This window comes from Euwallacea fornicatus, chromosome 24, assembly GCF_040115645.1.
Source record: "Euwallacea fornicatus isolate EFF26 chromosome 24, ASM4011564v1, whole genome shotgun sequence".
NCBI classification, from domain to species: Eukaryota; Metazoa; Arthropoda; class Insecta; order Coleoptera; family Curculionidae; genus Euwallacea; species Euwallacea fornicatus.
The window spans coordinates 1,416,857-1,436,889 of NC_089564.1; the positions used below are offsets into that span (position 1 = coordinate 1,416,857).

Consider the following 20,033-nt stretch of genomic DNA (forward strand, 5'->3'; position numbering starts at 1 on the left):
GCAATGCAGGCGACAACTCAAAATAATCTGCGTTCGGTGGACGAAGTCCCTTTGCCGTATAGGACCGTATTCGGAGAGTTTCCGTGTTTTAACGTTGTGCAGTCTAGTGTCTTAGACGAAGCCTTAAAAACTGGTAAGAAGAAGCTTTCCATTGAAACTTTTGATCAATTTGCCTGCTACGTTCTATACCAATGAACGAAAATAATCTACCTGTGACCAATTTAAGTTAATTGGTCATTTATTTCAGTATTTAATAACAACTCACAGTAAGTAATTAACTTATAGAGATGTTGCCCATTTTTAATATATAGGATTAAGCAGGGATTAATGTTAGATATATTGTGCAAACTCAACATTACAAGCGGTACATCGTTGCAAAGATACGTGGGATGTTACAGAATCACAACCTATTGCGCAAATAGTGCAAAACTGAGCTGTACCATGAAAATCTATGGTTGGTGTAGCTAAAGTCGGTTATCACATAAGTGTACTTTTTTGAAAACATTCTTAATGAAATATACTGGTCAAAATAATTATTTAATAAACAGCAGAGATATTCTAATAAACTAAAAGACTTCGAGAACCAAAATTCGAGATTAGTCTCAACTAATTTGAACTAACTTGAACTGAAACTGGAAATTAGTTTGAACTAACCTGCACTAAGAGTAGAGACTAGTCTTAGTTCTCGAAGTTTGTTAATTTATTAAAATATCGCTGTTTTTTATTAGGTAATTATGCTGACCGATGTATTTTATAATAATTTTTTTAAAGTATTATATATTTATATGATGATCGGCTTTAGCTACATTAACCATAAATTCTCGCAGTGCACCTCAGCTTTCACCGCTCGTGGAATAGAGTATGATTCTGTAACATCTAATGCGTCTTTACAGCGATGTATCGCTGTAATGTCGAGTTTGCACAGTGCATTACGCATAACATATAACATAGAAAATTGGCTCTTTAAGACACGTAGTCTGTCCGTGAGTAACTTCGCGAATTGCTTAGTGAATGAATTCACATCAAAATTATCGATTTTAAAAGAACTTTACTGAGGAGTTGACACATGTATGAGAATTACTCATAAAGTGACAATTTTTGAAACGAAATTCATGACTTAATTGCCAATGTAATGCCGGCTTTAACTTTGGAAAGTGCTAAGTACCTTATGATGCCTTCATGTAGTCTGTCCTAGCGTCATGCTATAATGCAACGTACTGGGCATTCCTAATGTTTTGAGGACGTAAGTCCACAGGTTATTTAATGAAACAAAATTAATATGAACATATATTTGCAACGACTTAAACATTTCTTCTACAGGATGTTGAATTTTTTCTTTCAAAATAGATATTAAAAAAATATATATTTCCGAAAGATTTCAACAAATTTTTTTTTATATCATTTACTCCAGAATAACTAGATTTATGTTCAGAATTGATTTCATTTATTTCATTTGCGCCCTTGAAATCTTTGAGATATACAGGGTGCCCCGAATTCGCTGATATGATGACTTTTCTAAACCATTAGAGATACAGGATCAATTAAATAAAGGCAAATATGCACGATTTGATGTTCATTTAGTACCTGCATTAAGATTGGAAACATTCCTAATCCTTCAGGATGTATCTGTGAAAAACCGAATGTTTTGAATATCGTCTCTCTTAAATATTTATACCAGAATGTCGTGAAGACAGTTTTTATGCGGAATCTAGTTGTTGTGCAATATTTTCCCCAACATGTAAGGTATAAATTTTACAGAATAAATTATTTTCTTTATAGACGCCAAATTTTTTAAAATATTTATTTATTTCAATTTTTATTTTACAAATATATCAGTAATATATTACAAGAGGCCATTTACCATTCTCTAAAAAAGAAATTCTTTTTGAAATTTACTGTGGACCCAAATATATAGTCAATTTGTAAGCTTTCTTACCTGACGATGATATTTTTAGTTTCTCCTCAAAAGATGATTCAGTGGAAGTAAGAACCGCCCAGATTTCAAATCACGGTTCCAAACATTATCTGATAAGTTTGAAGTAATAAATTCTTTTGATTTTCAACAAATTGTAATGATCCTAGTTTACAGACTTGGGCAAAATGACTATTCCCTACTTAAATGACTTACTGCAGCCATTTTTGGCTCATATGCAAGCATCATATTCGTTATCATGCTTGTTGTATAATTTAATAATTTTTACATATATTTTCGTCCAGATAATTCAATGGTTGTTTCTGCTCCGACTGGTTCTGGGAAAACAGCGATATTTGAATTGGCTATAATTCGACATCTGATGAATGTTAAGGAATCCCTGGATCCGATAAATAATAGAATTATTTATAGTAAGTTCCTACCGTTTAATAATTGCCACTAAAAATAATAAGTTTACAATATTTACATTACCAGTGCTAGTATCAAAGTAAGGAATATTAAATATGTATATGGCAAATTCGCAACGATAATAATAGTATATGCATACAGCGCGTTAATTTTGCCCAGGAGTATAACAATAATGAAATACGTTCTTCCGTACAATTGCAATACAGAATTACCATTGATTGTAATAGATTATTATAGATACGTAAGAAATAAAATTAAACAGATACCTAATGAAGTATAAAATTTTACACATTAGGGAAAAATTCAAATTTAACGTTCAGTTCTGAGTCAAAGTAAATCGTAGTGAAATAAGGGATAAAAAATAAAAAATAAAATTATTTTTTAACAGAATAGCTCTTAAATAATTTTCTGCAGATGCGCCATGCGAATATTTAATTAGTGCCCTTTCTTGAATTAAATATGATTAATAAAATTTGGAATTGTGCTTGATTTTAATTCATTTTTCAATACTACCAAAAGTCTTATACAGGGTGTTCTGTTGAAAGAATAATCCCATTTTCAGTTAACCGATAATGGAAATTATGCATATGTAGGGAGCAATATACTATTTTCGCATCTGAAATTTTAGAATACATACGTACTTTTTAGAGTCATTCGGTATAATATGTTGACATTTGGTCAAGCCGTTTTCAATTTATTTAAATTCCGCCCAGTAGGTGCAAATTTAGTTAATTAAAAATTAATATTCAGATTGATATCAATTTGGTTTGGATTCTGATATTACCTTACTTTCCAAAAATTATAAAAAATTATAAAAATGGTGAATTTTTAGTATCTCCAATTAAAGCATTATGCAAAGAGAGATTTACCGATTGGTATAAAAAGTTCGTCGAGTTCGGCATAAATTGCATTTCCACCACAAGTGATAGTGACGAGGTAGAAATAAAGAATGTTTTGCATTACAATTTAATAATTTCGACACCAGAAAAATGGGATGTAATGACGAGAAGATGGAGAGCTGATGACAGATTAGTGGGGTCGGTTCGATTGTTTTTAATCGATGAAGTACATTTGTTGAACGGCTCGAGAGGATCTACATTAGAAGTTATAGTATGTATCTTACGAATACCAAATGCGCTTAAGTAAGATAGTATCATACATATTTAATATCGATGACGATCTTGCAAGACAAACATATAGTTATTATTCTAAAATACGTTAAAACATTTTTCTGGAAAAGATATCAGACTTTAGAGAAACATCTGTTCAAGACCTATATATATCAAGTTATTGTCATTCCAACAGGTAAGTCGCATGAAAACAGCGACGGAATCTCTTAAATACAAGTATAGTTGTGGTAGCATTAGATTTGTTGCATTATCAGCAACAATACCAAATATTGAAGATATTGCGGAGTGGATAGGACCAGCTGGAACTGCAAAATCTTTTAAGTAAGTCCGCTTTGATTTGAATGGACTAGTTCTATATTCGGACTGATACCGTTGATGGTAGATGGTACATTCTTCACTTTGTTTCATTCCAAAAAAATGCATGCAAAAAAAATTAATCAAAACCAGGTATACAACAATATATATTTAATTTTCAGATTTTCCGAGGATGTTAGACCTGTTAAACTAAATAAAGTAGTTTTGGGGTACCCATTCAATTCTCAATCTCAGTCAGTTTTCAAATTCGATATGTCGCTAAGTTACAAAATATCTGGTCTTATATCGAAATATTCAGAAGGTAAACCAACATTGGTAAGTTTTCAGGGAAATTATATTAATTTTAAATAATACCAATTAATAGTTTATTTAAGGAGATTATATATCTAGGTTTGGCATTTTTAGATATTTTGCAATACAAGAAAAAGCGTAGAAATGACGGCAAACCATTTAGTATCCACCTTACAAATTTACTTAAGTAGTCCACAGAAAGAGGTCTTACAGAATATTTCACAAGAATTAGGAGATTCGAAATTAAATCAGTGCGTAGTTCATGGTATCGCAATTCATCATGCCGGAATGGTGCCAGAAAACCGCCACATTATTGAGGAATCATTTAGGAAAGGACTTATTCCTGTATTGGTAAATTTGACAGACAAATTGTTACTGCAAATTGAAATTTTTTTTTGAGGTCACTACAAGTACATTAGCCATGGGTGTAAACCTTCCTGCCCATTTGGTTATAGTTAAAGGAACAAAATGTTTCTCAGACGGCGGTTATAAAGATTACGACGAAATATCAATTTTTCAAATGATTGGCAGAGCTGGGAGAAGTCAATTCGATAGTAGTGCTACAGCACTGATTCTAACGAGCAATCAAGACAGAGTAAGAATAGACTTAAGTTGAGTAAGGTTCTTAAGTAAAACAGTCAAATATTTTACCAAATGCTCTAGGGCGACGTGAAATGTTGGTTTTCAGGGAGATTTTGTTAAGTCTCAATTTGAATAGTTCAATGTTTTAGATTAATATATAGTGCTTCTATTTTCGCAAAATTTGAGGAATACCACTACCACGACATTCTCAATTATTATTTAATATTACGTTAACTAGCTTTTCGGTATTTAGCTGAAATATGAACAAATGCTGGGTTGTGAACAGATCATCGAATCCAACCTTCACAAACATCTTAAAGAACACCTAAATGCTGAAGTTGTGCTACGAACTATTACTGATTTAGATGTTGCAATGAGATGGCTATCATCAACATTTCTATATGTGCGAGCTCGGAGATCACCGGAAAAATATAAATTGCCACGTGGACTTAGCAAAGATAAAATAGACAAGAAATTACTAGGTAAACTTACCGAACTTTTTTCTGCACAAGTATTTTGGTATTTTTTCTGTCAAATTTGAATTATAAATTGATACTTTGTGAATTTACTTGAGAAGTACAAAAAAACATTCAATTTGGTAGTTCAGATTATCAATCTGAACGAACAAGATATAATATGACAGGTGGATACAGTAAGAGAATGGTTTCCGTTTCAGGTATGAAAATGTCGATTTGACATGAGGTTAAACGTGGAATGGGAATCAAAAAACTTGAATTTTTTTTCACAGAAAAAATATGATTTAACTTAAGTTAAAATAACAAATTAACTTCGCATAATCAGTCGTATATATATTTATTTATTTATTATGTTATTGTATTTTTACTGTAATATTATATACAAAATAATGATTAAAAAGAGATATATTTATCGTCGACTCTGGAATGACAATTTATTGCATCGTACGAATATTAATAGCGGTATATTGATGACGTGTCCACAAAAATCCGTTGATTCAACTAAGAATTATATATACGTATAAGAATTCAGTTATTTTTCATTTCAAATTTATTTCAGAGATGTGCCAAGCAGAACTAAACAGACTAGTCCAAGCTGGTATGATTAAAATGAATGAGGCTATTGAAGTTAGCCCAACTGTTATTGGAGAAATTATGGCTAAATATTATGTCGCTTTTGAGACCATGAAATTATTCACTGAGGCACTATTATTAAATCTGGATTTATGTCCCCATGAGTTATGACATTATTTATTCTAGATGTCAGGAGCAGAAATAATGATTCAATTATTAGCTATAATATCGAAATGCTACGAGTTTTCTGAGATTTATTTGAGAAATAATGATAAGAGGTGTCTCAATTTATTGAATAGGAATACCACTAAGGAGTCGAACCGATTTCCACTTTCAGGCAGAATAAAAACTGTGGAAATGAAAGTAAATGTGTAAGTGAATCTTACCGTTGGAGATTAATTAAATAAAGTGGATATTTTTCAATCACTTATTACATATACATATAACATTTTGGTAATTGGCCAATATTTCTTACGCGAAATTTCAATTTTCTTGTAAGTCACTTTAACCTTTAATTTAGTGAAAAAAAAATTGCTTTGCATCCTGTAAATTCACATACGAATTTATAATGATGGTAGTGTTCAACGGAGGTAACATTTACTTGAGAGTTGTAAATGTCTGCTGAATGATATACACCACCTTTAGATATATTAAAACTGACGTCTTTTTGTTGCTCTACAGTTACAAAACTGTTCTCCGCCAAATGCTGCCAATAATTCGCGTTTTACAACCACTTCATTTCATTGTCATTTAACATTTTGTCTTTAAGATTAATTCAGGCGGTACTTGGAAACCTGGAAATACCTGACCAGTCTGTGTTATGTGATTCTGTTAAAATCATGCGTTGTTGTGAGCGGCTTTCAAAATGTAAAACTATGAAATCCCATACTTCGACATATCAACATTAATATATTTCCCACCAATTTAGGTTTAATCGAGTTCGTGGAGACGAAAGAGAAATCTTATAGCGCCCTCCTCAATGCCATAATCTTAGCCAAATGTTTCCGTGTGAAGTTGTGGGAAAACTCCCCTTATGTTTCCAAACAGTTAACAGGGGTGGGAGTTGTTAATTCACATTTGCTGGTAAAAAGTGGATTAACGACATTTAAGGATATTGCTAAAGCGAATCCTCGACATATTGAAATGGCAAGTTATTTTATCAACTGAATAAAAATAATTAGTGTGCTCTTTGTGAATTGAAATTACAACATGGCAAAAAATAAAATCGTTTTGCTCAATTTTTTGGGTCAATGTTTACATCTTCTTTATTTTTCAATCAATTTGCTTTTCCTTAATATGCAGATATTTACAATTATTGTGTTAAAAATAAGCAACGTTTAGGTTGTGAACAGAAAAGCTCCCTTTGGTAATACACTAATAGATGAAGCCACTCGATTACCACAATATGATTTAGATCTAACTAAAATAGGAGACTTAGTTGAAGTAAAGTTGCGTTTATTAAACTTTACAAACATTCAAGAAAAATGTACAATTGATAGGGATTCTATGATGACTCTGTTAGTTGGAAACAGCAACAACGACATTTTGCTATATGAAAAATATAGGTACGTGACTTTATGTATATGAAAAATAACATAATCATAATATTTTTTATAGATGTATTTAATTAATAAGGAAATAATTACTTTTTTAGTCATGCATATATGTTCGAATGTCCAGAAGTGAAGTGTTCAATCAATTTTGTGAACTCAAACTTCGAATTTATCAAAGCCAGTTTTATTAGCGAAAATTGGGGTAATTAATCTCAATACAACATAAGGGAATGAGATTTCTTAGTTTACATAAAAAAAACTTTTTACAGTTGGTATTGATTGCTATAAATGTTTGGAATTTGGTGGCAATAAAGTCGTTCCGACGCTCGAAGAGAAAAGCAAAAAAAGTAATCAAACATTTATGGATATGTATATGAGTACTGTGAAGAAAGCTGCAATGCCCAAAAAGGTAAAAAAGCCTGTTTTGAGTTCTCATTAATATATATACATTCTTAGAAAATTGAAAATAATCGCAAGTTGAAAATATTGAGTTCGTCTAAAATCACTGAAAAACATGTGAAAAAAGCTGAGAAACTCAACACAAAGCAAGAAGTAAACGACAATAATCTGGGTGTCAAAATTTTGAATCAAGAACAAAACAATATACTTTTTAATATTCCCGATAATAGTGTTAAAATAATGGAGAATAGAACAACCAAACAAGAAAATGCAAATAACAGTGATTATGTCTATGGGACTGAGACAAACATCAATAAAATATTTAATACAGAATCATCAATTCCCCTCGTAAATATGTCGATGGTGAAAAAGCCCGTATTATCAGGTTAGTAGTGTAGTGTCCGGAAAAATTAAACCTTTCTGTTAACTACAACTAGTTAACACACCACATATGAAAAATTTGTCATTTTTTATTGAAACGTATTGTAGGAAATGTTCAATTCCTATTGAGTTACAAAGTGTTAAAGTTTCATATTTTTGCAGATTTTAATTCAGTTTTTGAGATATTATAGTAGAATTTTGTTTGCTATATGGAATGTCTTCTTCTGAAGTAAGGTATTTCAATTTTACATTTCAAATTTATTGACTTGTTTTTGGTATTCAAATTCATAACACATTAGGGACGCATCACAGAAAAATTTGAGCAGGTAAGAGGGATATTTGACTTAAAAAAAAGTAGCATTCACCCTGTAGTTTTTTACCATAATTTGCAAATTACGATCATACAGATTTTAAAAGCTAGTGTGTATGCATACGCAAAATTTGAACTTGAATGTGCAAAACTGAAGGACCTTTAAAGTAAAATATTTATCATTTTTTAAATTTAACATCCTGTTTACAGTTTGTAATTGAAATGAGGGCCAAATTATTAATGAGCTTTTAACTATAATTGCCAAATAATTCTCATAGAAATGTTGAAAGCGAGCTTGATCTTAATGTTAAAAGCGTATTACTAACTTAATTCCAAAGGAGTGAATATCCATCTTGAAATCTAGGGAACAATTGTTGTGAGAGCTCCTCTGGTCGCCCCATGAGATGTGATAGTATGGACGATGCTGAATTAGAATTTTCCAAGTCACAATTTGATAAACTAGACGAACTGATGTGGAGTACATGTAGTGCGTCAAATCCAAGTAACGAATCCGCGGAAATTAATGCAAATGAGAATAGAGTTATAGAGGTGAGCACTTCGTCTATTTTGACGCTAAGAACTATTAAAATTCCGGACTTTCTTCGGATCTAGGTTTAAAAGGAATCAAAAATCAACTGCGCCTCCTATTTTTTTTTTGAAAGCAGAGAAAAAAATATATCCTTTCCGTTACTTTTTTTCGTAAAATAAATCGGACATTCAAAAATAAGCACTGAATATGTTTATTCTTGAATGGAATGAGGGTTTTTAAGTTTTTTATGATGATTTTTCACAACCAACTCCTAACATATCAGTACCTACTATTATCTTTAAAAATCATAATTCGCATTTCCTTATTAATGCCTTTTCGTTCCTATAAATGATAACAAGGAAATATAATAGATTTTTCCAACGTCAAGATAAAAAACTAATTTCAAAACGTTAAAAATAGTTAGAAATATGTTCAAGGACTCCCTATCGGTATATTGCGTATGCATGGGATTGGTAGAGCGACAGAAAGTTTTCAATGGAAGATAGTTGAGGTCATTGCGAATCTATATAACCATGTACGTATATCTTTATACAAAGTCTCATCGTTTTTGAAACACCAGCTAATGGGAGTGAATAGGGAAGGTAAAGTAGAGGGTGCAAGTAAATGGATTAGAAATGAGGGGTCTCATTTTGAAAACGAAATTAGTTAATTGTAGTATTGTCTATGTTGCAACTAGTGCTGTAAGTTTCAAAATAATTAATACTTATTTAAATTTATTATAATACTCCTTATTTTCTTGTCGTGAGTAATAATTCTTTTGATTTTTAATTTTGTCATAACGTCATATATCATTTAAAAGAATATACAGTAGAGAAGTTTTTAAGACTATTTGAATTTCTTGAGCTAGCGCAGCATTGGAGAGTTTTTTTACCAGAAGAATAAAGTGGAATTAAAATATTCTAACACATTAATTTGCCCACGTAATTGTTTCTAATAAAAATGTTTAATAAATTTTTGTTTTGCTTTGTCGATATGCATATTAAAAATATACAGCCTGTCCGGATTTCGTTGGACAGCGGCTGTATCTCGGTAAGTAGAGCAAGTAGCAACTTCGGACAAAAAAATTTATTTCTAATGTGACTACGAGAAATCTCTGGAAAATACTTTCAGCTTCGTGAAATCGCCGTAAGGGGGCGTCGTAGGTACGGTAGTTCCTTAAAATAAATAAAAAATATTTCCGAGAGCGGAAAATATTTAATACAAAAAAAGCGAACTTAATCGTATCAACCTATTTTGTATAAAAACCTAAAAAGGCCAATACTTCAAAAATAATTAGACTTTTATAAGGATCAATATGGTCATATAGCTTCAAAATGACCTCACCTAACTTGCACTCAAAAATTTTTCTGCCGTTCTATCAAATGCCCTGTATATTCGTTTCGTAACTGTTATTGACATTTCAAAATTGATTTACGTCTCTATCGGATAGGCCTAGTAACTATAATCCAAAACGGCAAAATTTCACTAAGTAACACATTACTCTATTAATTTTTAATTCTTGTGACCGCCAATTTCATAAGAGCCGCCCTATTTCGCACCGTGATTTCAGATCAAAACCAGTTATGATTCAAAAAATCACGTGATATTGAAATCATAGCGTATTTTGACACGAAGTCAGAATTTTAAAGGAAACAACTCAAGTAGGCGCTGAAACAATTGTCGGGGCGGCCATTTTGAAAACTGTCAAAACATTTAATATTTGATACGGTGAATTGTTTAACTTTCTAGCAAAGGCGTAGGGAAACGACTTTTCAAGGTATATCAAGTTTATTGATCTGATATTGTTCCTGCTTTTTATTTTCTAATTTGAATTTAACTACGTTCAATCACACCTAATACATGTCATTCTCAATTGTCATTACGAAATGGCGCTAAGTAAAGCCAGCTAAGTGGAGTTGCTGTCCGACTGCTGTTGGAATAATCCCGCACAACATCATATCGTTAGGGAACAACAAAGTTTATAAATCCAACTTTATGGTAAGATTATATTGAAAGAAATTTTTTGTTTTAAATAGATTCAAGTAGGAGGTCCCCTACTGCTAAAGCAAAGTTAAATTTATCTTCCAGATATAAACTTCTTAATTTATCGGGTGGTGTTTTAGGCCAGGTTTATCCAAATTTTTTTCATTTGGTTGTTCAAGTTCCCAATTCTTAAGAATATCGTATTGGCAATTGAGAATCGTCACGAAAAATATCGGACGCTTTATTATGCACCAATATAATATAAATCTATTATCTTCCGTAAAAACCCGAAAGAAAATGTAGTCTTGGCCAAAAATTGCTTTTGGTAATGCTACATAATCTTAGGTGCTTGAAACCTATCCTATATTAAGTTGGACATGCCATGTCTACCTCAGTGATATTACTAAAGGTAAGGAAAAGCTATGGTAAGTTTTATTTCTTTACGATTACTAACTAATAAAATTCCCAATATCCTTAGTAAATATTTCAAATTTACGATCAAAATCCTTGCACCATAATGTATACCCTCTTAAGTTTCTTCATATATCATATATCTTATATATTCATATATCTTCATTCAGTCTATTATGACAATATTACGATATATCTAACATTTAAGAGGTAAAGTTTTATGTCCCTTTTGACAGTAGTTACGGTTTTCTCAAGCTATTATGATATTATATCAATTAAAATCTGAGCAGCTGGAATCTTAAATTCTTCCAAAAAATTTTAACCGATATTAATGAAAAATCAGAACTTCTCCATTTTTCGAAACAGCCTGTACTTGTGTCTTGGAGTATATTAAAGGTAATATCGTAGCGTATTCAAAACTTGTTTTAGGTCCGAATTCAGCAACTTGCCTTTAGTGTGTGAACTTAAATGGGAGGAAAATGTCAATTTATTTTCGTAATCTAGCTTTAGCCCCTACTTGTGTTCAAGTGTCATTTTTGAATTTGGACCTTAATTTTACGAGAGGCTTCAGTATGGAATTTGGACACATAGGATTTAGTAATGATTGATATGAACCCAAATACGTTACACATTTTTGCAGACTGAAATGCAACATCCAGACTCAACCGCCGAGCAAAACGGGTTTTATTCGCGTGACGTATGTTCTCCTTTCCCCAAGAAACAAAGAAAAATGGAGGACTCCGCCTCCTCGTACCCCTCTGATGCATTTGGACAGAAAAGCATTAAATGGAGGTCACCATTAATTCAGTCTCCCGTTGGGAAATATTCTCCCAAAATTTGTCGTTCGTTCGACTTTAATGGACAAACTGGAAATCAGGATGTTGTTTTCAGAGAACGATATCTAAATACAGAATGTTGGTAGGTTATTTAAATTTTGGTAAACATAAGGAACTTAGGAGGTAGGACATAATTTCAATTTACTTAAGCAATCTTTATTCCACAAAATGACCACCTTCTGCTTTTTTCGCATCATATGGCAAGCTTAATTTTGTGTGACCTAAAGTTACATATTCGTTCAAAATTTAACTAAAACATCTCGAAATCTATAGGTACTACAAACAAAAAAATAAAAAGAACTTTCAGGGTTTTATAGTTTAACACTCTATATAGGGACAATGAAAATTTAAACCATAAAACCAATAAAATTTTGTTTATTAATATACTGTGTTCTACCTTTTATCCAATTATCTTAATCAAAATCTCATTCTGAATTTTATCATCCATACATTGATGTTAAAATGAGAGCCTAAATATACTTTTTCTTCTTCAGCCATCAAGAAAATAGCTCATTCGCTAAGCATTCAACTTCCGACATTCCTCAGAAACAAAAAAATATGGAGGAATACTCCAAGAGAGCAATAAAAAAGAAATCAAATAATCAATTTCCCTTAAGCGACCAAGATGCTATGAATTTAATAAACGAATCATTTAAAAGAAAAGAAAAGGAGGAAGAAGATGTGCTTGACCATGAATTCTCCGGTCTCTCTAACACCAGCTATGAGTCAACCAGCAGATACTACACTATGCTCGTTAGTTCCGATCGTAAAGCCGCTAAAGATAATTTGGGTTTTGAGAGACCTCCTATTAAAGCGCCCACAGTACCAAAGTCAAATGAGAAGTCTGAAGTGTTTCACCAGTCTCCAGATATTTTCTCAGAGAGAGACTTATTGCCTTTACCTAAAGTCCATGTTGCTTCCCCTAAATTAATGCTATCTCAGTCTCAAACTAGACATCAAAATCATGGTAAAAATTTTTCAGTTTCTAGACAATACAATTACAATGAGAAGGATTCAGACAATACGAAATTCACCACAGAGCCTGTACTGATTAATCCTTCCCAGGATATAGCTGATAAAAGATTCAATGGTAATTATCATCCGAATATGTTATGCAAACCTACGACTGGGAGATGTTCAAGTTTGAATAATAACAAATTAGCTTGGTATAGTCAGCAATATCCCTGTCAGCACAATCAGTATTTGTGCGAAGAGCAGCCACCTATCCAGCCAAATTTTATTGGACATCATTTTAGTAGGACTCCAAATAATTTCCCCCCACATCCATTTTCATCTACTTATTCGCGTACGTGCTGCACAAAACCGTGCTACAACCATTACATGGAAGGAGAAGAGCAATATCCATGTTGGTCTCATCATATGAGAACTCCCCAAATAGAAAGACGATTTCCATGTCATCAGGGTTTTAATGACATCTGCGAAGACTATGTAGATGATTGTCTGAGGCAACTGGATGAACAGCCATTAAGCCACATAACCAATTCACGTCATGTAAATTTATCTGGGGAAATGCGCCGCATTCAAGAACCTTTCCTGTCTCAACCTGCCTTATCTAGAGAAGATACTTATGGAAAAGAAAATATAAATTCTCATTATTACACCTCAGCACACTGTGGCTCTGAAAATCCTTATGAGGAAAGTAAGCAAGGCCTGCAGGGCTTTCAACAAACAACCCAAATTTTAGCGCAAAAACCTCAGTATTCTGAAGGTAAGATCGTACAAGTTTTCGGGCATACTCCTAAATCCAAATTACCCGTGAGGCGTAATAATAATCGCTTCAGTTCAAAACTGAACGCTGCAGCTACATTACGTAATACAATGAATAACTTCCAGAGTTTTGAGGATAGATTGAATGACTATATTGAGCCTCAGGATGTCGTATGTCCTTCGGTAGTTCACGTACGACATCAGCCTTTTGAGCAATCGAGAGACTATAGGAATCCTCGTCAAAGTCAAGAGACGGATTTTCCAAGGGAAACATTCTTTTTGGCAAACAATAAGTAAATTTGTTTAAGAGTTAAGTCGAGCGATAGTTCTGTTTTTTTATATATGTAATTACTATCGACTGTCTCAAGAATTTTATTAGGAGTTTGTAAAAGTTTTGGAATAGTAAAGGTCCAATAAAGAGACATACATTCCGCCTTAAAAAAATGATAAAACAGTATCTGTGCTCTTAGATAACCTTTTACGATTTCTTTAAATGATATAAGTTAGAGATTAATGATCCGAGTAATATAAATGTTGTATCCATCTTTTTCTTTATTTCTAAAATTGAACAGTGCGTGATAATTGATTCATTGTGTAACATATCACTCTTCAGCATTCTTACGTAGATCCTTTATTTACAACCTCACATGCAATGCATTAGTAACTTACCTCTACGTCCCGTGCTCATTTCTTACCCTCTTTCTTGGCCCTTTTTATTAATTTCTAGCATTGTTGCGACAAACTATAAGTTACCCAGATATTTTTTGTAGCTTTGCTTCCCAAAATATGTAATTAAATTTATGTAGAGAAGTAAAATTGCTTTTTTGAAGGTTATTAATTAGAGGATTCTAAAATATCTAGAAATATATAGGGTGTCCCTTTGAAACGAATCCGCGCACCCTAGTCGATATCTCGGCCGACAATTAGGTCGACGTCGGGATGTATATTCATGTCCTTGCAAATGGGTGTCGCTCCAAGGGGACATTTTTTGAACAAATTTTAAAGGCTATTTTTTAATCCTTTTGATCCGCCACGACTCACGTGAAACAGAAATCTGTGGGCCCCCTGGTGATGTCTGCGTGAAGTCAATTTGATGAGCCGGACTGCATGAGCCTGATCTAGGATATTCCAGACATTTCTCACATTAGTGCATTTTCGAAATTTTAAAAATTCGTATCGATTTGTAGGTCACAAATATCGATTAGTCGTGAGGCAGCTCGGATGATCGATTTACATCGAGGGCGTGCTGTATCACTAGGCATTAAAATCGATTGAAGAGGACGACAAAAAACATAATTAATTTGGTTTTATTTTACAGCTAAAAGAAAAAAACAAACGATGATATATCATATTCATAACTTTAACGTTATATAAAGTGTTGAGAAAATCTTAATGTTCGAAATCCCTAAAATGTTAATGCTTTGGCCGGCAAAAGCTGACCGACACATGATCCAAAGCCAATATTATATCCATCCCCTTCACAAACAGCTCGCATTGTCACTGTATCTCCATCTTGAAGAAATTTCCTTTGAGTTCCATCTTGAAGTGTTATCGGTTTGGTTCCTTTCCAGGATAATTCCAAAAGAGAACCAAAGGAATCCGACATCTGAAATAAGTGACAACAAATCTGTTGTCTATGATTTTGTATTATTTAATGGAAACATACATCCCCACTGATGGTGCCACTGCCCATTAAATCACCAGGATTTACGTTGCAGCCCGTAATAGTGTGTTGGGCCAGCTGTTGTTTAACTGTCCAGTACAGATATTTAAAATTTGATCGGCAGACTGTTGTTGTTGCCATGGAATTCTTAGCTAAATGACACGATTATGCTGAAAATTTGTTGAATTGGTGAATGCTTGAAGCTCATACGTGTTATATCGACTTGTAGGTTGATGTCAAAGTTGAAATTATCAGAATGCGTTAAGTATGGAAATGGCTCTGGATCTTGGGGATAATTTTGGCATATAAACGGTTCTAGTGCTAAAGTAGTGACAATCCAAGGCGATATTGTTGTTCCAAGGTTCTTGGCGGTAAAAGGGCCTAAAGGGACATATTCCCATTTTTGGATGTCTCTAGCTAAAATTTTGAACGGCTGGCAATAAATTGTTTAATAATCATTGATGCGATTTATTTATCTTCCACTTACCACTCCAATCGTTCATGATCACAAAACCAAAGATGTGTTTTTGTGCGTTCTGCGCCTTAATGGGTTCGCCCAATTTGTTTGATCCTCCTACAAAAAATGCCATTTCCAGTTCAAAGTCCATGAGCTTGCATGTACCAAATACCGGAGGTGTTCCTAAAATACATCTTCACATACAGAGTGTTTCGTATTAGTAAGCCAATCCGCTAACCAGAGATTCCTTATTTGAAAATAATTAGAGTTTCTTTATGGCACTTTTTCTTCGGCGCTTTATACTCATTACACAGATTGTTAAAGTTAGTAATGACTCATTTCTTTAATTATTTTTTTATCTTGATTTCTTCATTATTATAAAATTTTGATTTATAACTTACTTTAGAAAATATTTCAACTTATTGCCTCCCAATACATGGATTTTATTTTTTCTTTACGTCGAGAACATAGTTCCAAAACACAAATGATTAAAATTTTAGTACTTGGCGTACTTTATATTCATTAACGATGCTCTAAATCAAAATTTTACAAAAGTGAAGAAATCTAGATCAATAACTAACTTGAATAACAAAATAAATGCACCATTGCCAAAAAAAGGTGAGAGAAAGATGTTTATTTAACCCCCATTTGCTCTCCCCCTTCACCCCCATCCACCCACTCCTTTCCTCTCCATCCCACTGTCTTCCTATCCACTTCCTTCCCGTACCCCCCACCCCCACCCCACTGTCTTCCCATCCCTCTCTCAATCCCCCTCCCTCTCCCCCATCACACTGTCTTTCCCACCCCCTCCACATTCCACTGTCTTTCCCTCTCCATCCCCTTCCCTTCCCCATCCCACTCTCTTCTCCTCTCCCTCCATCCCCCTTCCCTTTCCCTTCCCCCCTCCACCATAGTTTTTGTAAATTTTTTAATTCAAATCATAGCAAATGTGCGCCTGCTCGAACTGTACATCACTGAAAATTTTCATTTAGACATGATAAGAAATACTCAAATTATTAGCAAAAGTAATTTTTTTACTAATTTCCACATTCTATGTAACAAGTACAAAACGTCAAAGAGAAAAGTGCCATAAGGAAAGTCTAATTATTTTCGCATAAGGAATCTTCCATTAACGGATTCGACTTCTAATAGGAGACACCCTGTATAGTCTATTAATAATAATACATTTTAAAACACAATAATTTAAGACAAGCATTTTATATAGGATGGAGGCGTTACCATCGAAAAGCAGAGTTTGTCCGTATGGGCGATGAATTGGAGTTCCAGAAATGACTACAGAACTTGCCCTGCCATGATAACCTACAGGTAAATATTTCCTACAAATTCAAAACAGTTAAAGAACTTCCTAATCGTTTGAGTCAGTATATCATACCAATTAGGCATCAATGCATTATTCTTATCTCTAAACATCATGCCTACGTTGGTGGCATGATGGATTGAAGAGTAGAAATCTGTGTAATCACCTATTTGTGCTGGAAGATGCATTGTAGCATCCGATTGTAAAATAAACGCCCTTAAATGAGAGATAATTGCTGGGTGTAGATTGTTGTTTCGTAAATTAATTATTTTGTTATTTAGTTAATTTACCTTTGGCGCAATTCAGCGTCATCTCGTAAAATTGGTTCATCTTCGGATAAAAGATTTTGAAGTCTTTCTCGCGCCTCTTTCCATTCGGCCGTTCCTAACGCCATGAAACTGTTCAGTGTGGGCTATAACATAATATTGCGTTAAAATATTTTTTTATCTCTATTTTGCGATTAGTTTGTAACTTGCAATAATGAAAATCACATAGAAATAAAAAAACATAAAAATTATCAGTAACGTTCACAATGAAGCTTTTGAACTTCACTGGATCACACCATCGGTTGAAGCTCGACAATGAACAATTGTGAACTATGTAAATTAATCAGAATTTTATATTCAAAAAAACAGTAATAGACTTCTTCTATATGTTAAAGGAATGAATATTTTTCAATCACCAGTAGAGGAAACAAACTTTCATGATTCTGTTCACAAACGGACACGTATGTAGGGTTACCCATGTAGTAGTTAAATATACGTTTCAATTTTTTTTCTTATGGAACCCCATGTATATTATAATATTCTTGAGTTCTCTGAGAAATTCTTAACACATTGCATGTAACATACCCATGTTTAAAATCAACAGTTATTGAAATATTTGGGTAATATCGCTATTAGAGTGTCCTCATTCCTACGAAATTTTTATGGGGTTGTCTGAAACTTAGGGTATATTTAAATAAGCTCAACTATGTAGAAGAGTTAAAAAATAAAATTACTCAAGAAATCAACAAATAATTTTTGAAATGATAAGAAAAGTGCTTGAGAAATTCGAATTGCAGCTTGCCCAGCGTCGGGAAGTCAACGGGATGGAATTTGAACATTTTATAAGTTAGATTATACTAGTTTATATTGTTATTTGTTAAGTAGTAATAATTCTACCGCTATTTCAATTTTTTGCATTTTTTTTAAGCGTTGAATTCAATCATGGGTATGTTACATGAAATATATTCAGAATTTTTCAAAGAACTCAAAAACGTCATAATGTACATGAGGGCCCGTAAGAAAAAAATTAAAAAGTACTTTTATATGCCGCATGGGTGACTTTGGGTTCATGTCCGTTACGTCAAAAAATGCACAACTAAAAACAATACTTAACGTTTTCCAGCATTTTCATGATAAACATTTTATTAAATTTTTAACGAACTTATGCGGAACTCTCGGTCCTCTCTGTATATACATTTTGTTTAAAAATTACTCCATATCATTTATGTAGAATATTATCCCAAATACGCTATAATTACCTTTTGAAATACATGGCTTTTGCCCTTTAAGTGCGGCCCATCGAACAAATGGGCGATTTCCCCCAAACTAAGGATGTATTCTCCGATGGCAACCCCGATCTTTCGGTTCGGCTAAAATTAAACAACAAAGAACACCATTTTTAATAGTGGTGAAAACTTAATTTATACATCACCTTCCTACAGGTGGATTTTCTTCCGATCTTAAGGAGATATACCGTATGTTTCATAATAGTGTGCCAAAAATTCAGGAGGCGAACCTGTGGATGATTTTACGGAAAAAAATTCGTATGAACATAGGTCCATTTCAACTCCTTTTCTGAAATATAAGATGATAAGAAATTTTAAAAAGTTTTTTCCTAATGAGTCCGTTGCGGCTTTGAATATTGTTATGAAAATTGAGGAGCACAAAACAGCTGTGGAGACACATGGTATAAGGGAAAAACAATGTCTTCAATTTCACCAGTGGCGTCCCTATTGATGTCATCTTCAGCATTTTAAACGATAAATTTGATATATCACTGTTTTTTTTTAAATAATTTTCAGAATGCCCATATTTCCGTGAGACAAGGTCTTTTAAATATTTGTCGTAGCGTTAACCATTTTCGTAAAAAAGCGCTATTTATTTATTTATTTTTTATTTAAAACATTTTTGATCACCTTCTATTCCAGAAAGATAGCGAAAACGAATCTGCATGTGACCATATGAACTGTTTTTCTTAAAATCACCCACAGATTCCTCCCCCGAATTTTCGACTTACCATTACGAAACACCTGTAGTTGGTGAGACACGTAGTATTTTTAAGAGCCCTCGTATATCGCACATCTTCGGTTGCGCCATATTAAAATACGAATAGGAGATAACCGCACTAACACAAGTCGATTTTGTCCCGTTTTCTCATGGTAGAATAACTCGTTATATTTGAAACTATTGCATCGCTTTAGTATGCTTACTTACATCAGTTGCTGTCGAAAACACTCCATAAGGCAGATTTTCAATGGGAAAATCGCTATATTTCGAATACTTTATAAAACTTTTCATTTTTACTTCGCTACAACAGCACGATATTTCAAACACAACATAAATGCGAGGTTAATTCGAAGGTCTTGATCGTACGACTCCAGTTTAAGTTGTTGTTTTTATCCTGCATTATTTCTCCACATGTGAGTAAATAACAAAACGAGTTAGGGTAAAATATGCAAAACTTACATAAGATGAAAACGTGCCGGTTTCG

At 33.1% G+C, this 20,033-nt stretch overlaps 2 protein-coding genes across 3 annotated transcripts; one reads left to right on the plus strand and one right to left on the minus strand.

Moving 5' to 3' along the window:
* Nucleotides 1–3: 3 nt before the first annotated feature.
* Nucleotides 4–14,589, plus strand: LOC136346663 (probable ATP-dependent DNA helicase HFM1). Its single transcript, XM_066295988.1, has 19 exons — nucleotides 4–133; nucleotides 2,218–2,343; nucleotides 3,174–3,451; nucleotides 3,647–3,792; nucleotides 3,948–4,101; nucleotides 4,192–4,428; nucleotides 4,478–4,672; nucleotides 4,913–5,141; nucleotides 5,695–5,837; nucleotides 5,895–6,079; nucleotides 6,478–6,575; nucleotides 6,637–6,854; nucleotides 7,050–7,273; nucleotides 7,363–7,463; nucleotides 7,531–7,670; nucleotides 7,718–8,045; nucleotides 8,716–8,900; nucleotides 11,915–12,192; nucleotides 12,605–14,589. The coding sequence occupies exons 1-19, from the start codon at nucleotides 4–6 to the stop codon at nucleotides 14,133–14,135; spliced, it is 4,926 nt and encodes a 1,641-aa protein (XP_066152085.1). The 3' UTR covers nucleotides 14,136–14,589.
* A 540-nt stretch (nucleotides 14,590–15,129) lies between these two features.
* On the minus strand, nucleotides 15,130–19,949 carry Faa (fumarylacetoacetase). Of its 2 annotated transcripts, none has more exons than XM_066296345.1 (9): nucleotides 19,757–19,949; nucleotides 18,802–18,912; nucleotides 17,567–17,688; nucleotides 17,352–17,492; nucleotides 17,198–17,295; nucleotides 15,989–16,141; nucleotides 15,712–15,918; nucleotides 15,505–15,653; nucleotides 15,130–15,444 (listed from the first exon to the last, which is right to left on the minus strand). In XM_066296345.1, exons 1-9 carry the CDS (start codon nucleotides 19,838–19,840, stop codon nucleotides 15,244–15,246), a joined length of 1,266 nt encoding a protein of 421 aa, XP_066152442.1. In that variant the 5' UTR covers nucleotides 19,841–19,949; the 3' UTR covers nucleotides 15,130–15,243. The 2 variants fall into 2 exon arrangements, with proteins under 2 accessions (XP_066152442.1, XP_066152444.1); XM_066296347.1 differs by lacking the exon at nucleotides 19,757–19,949 and adding an exon at nucleotides 18,975–19,099.
* Between the last annotated feature and the right edge of the window lie 84 nt (nucleotides 19,950–20,033).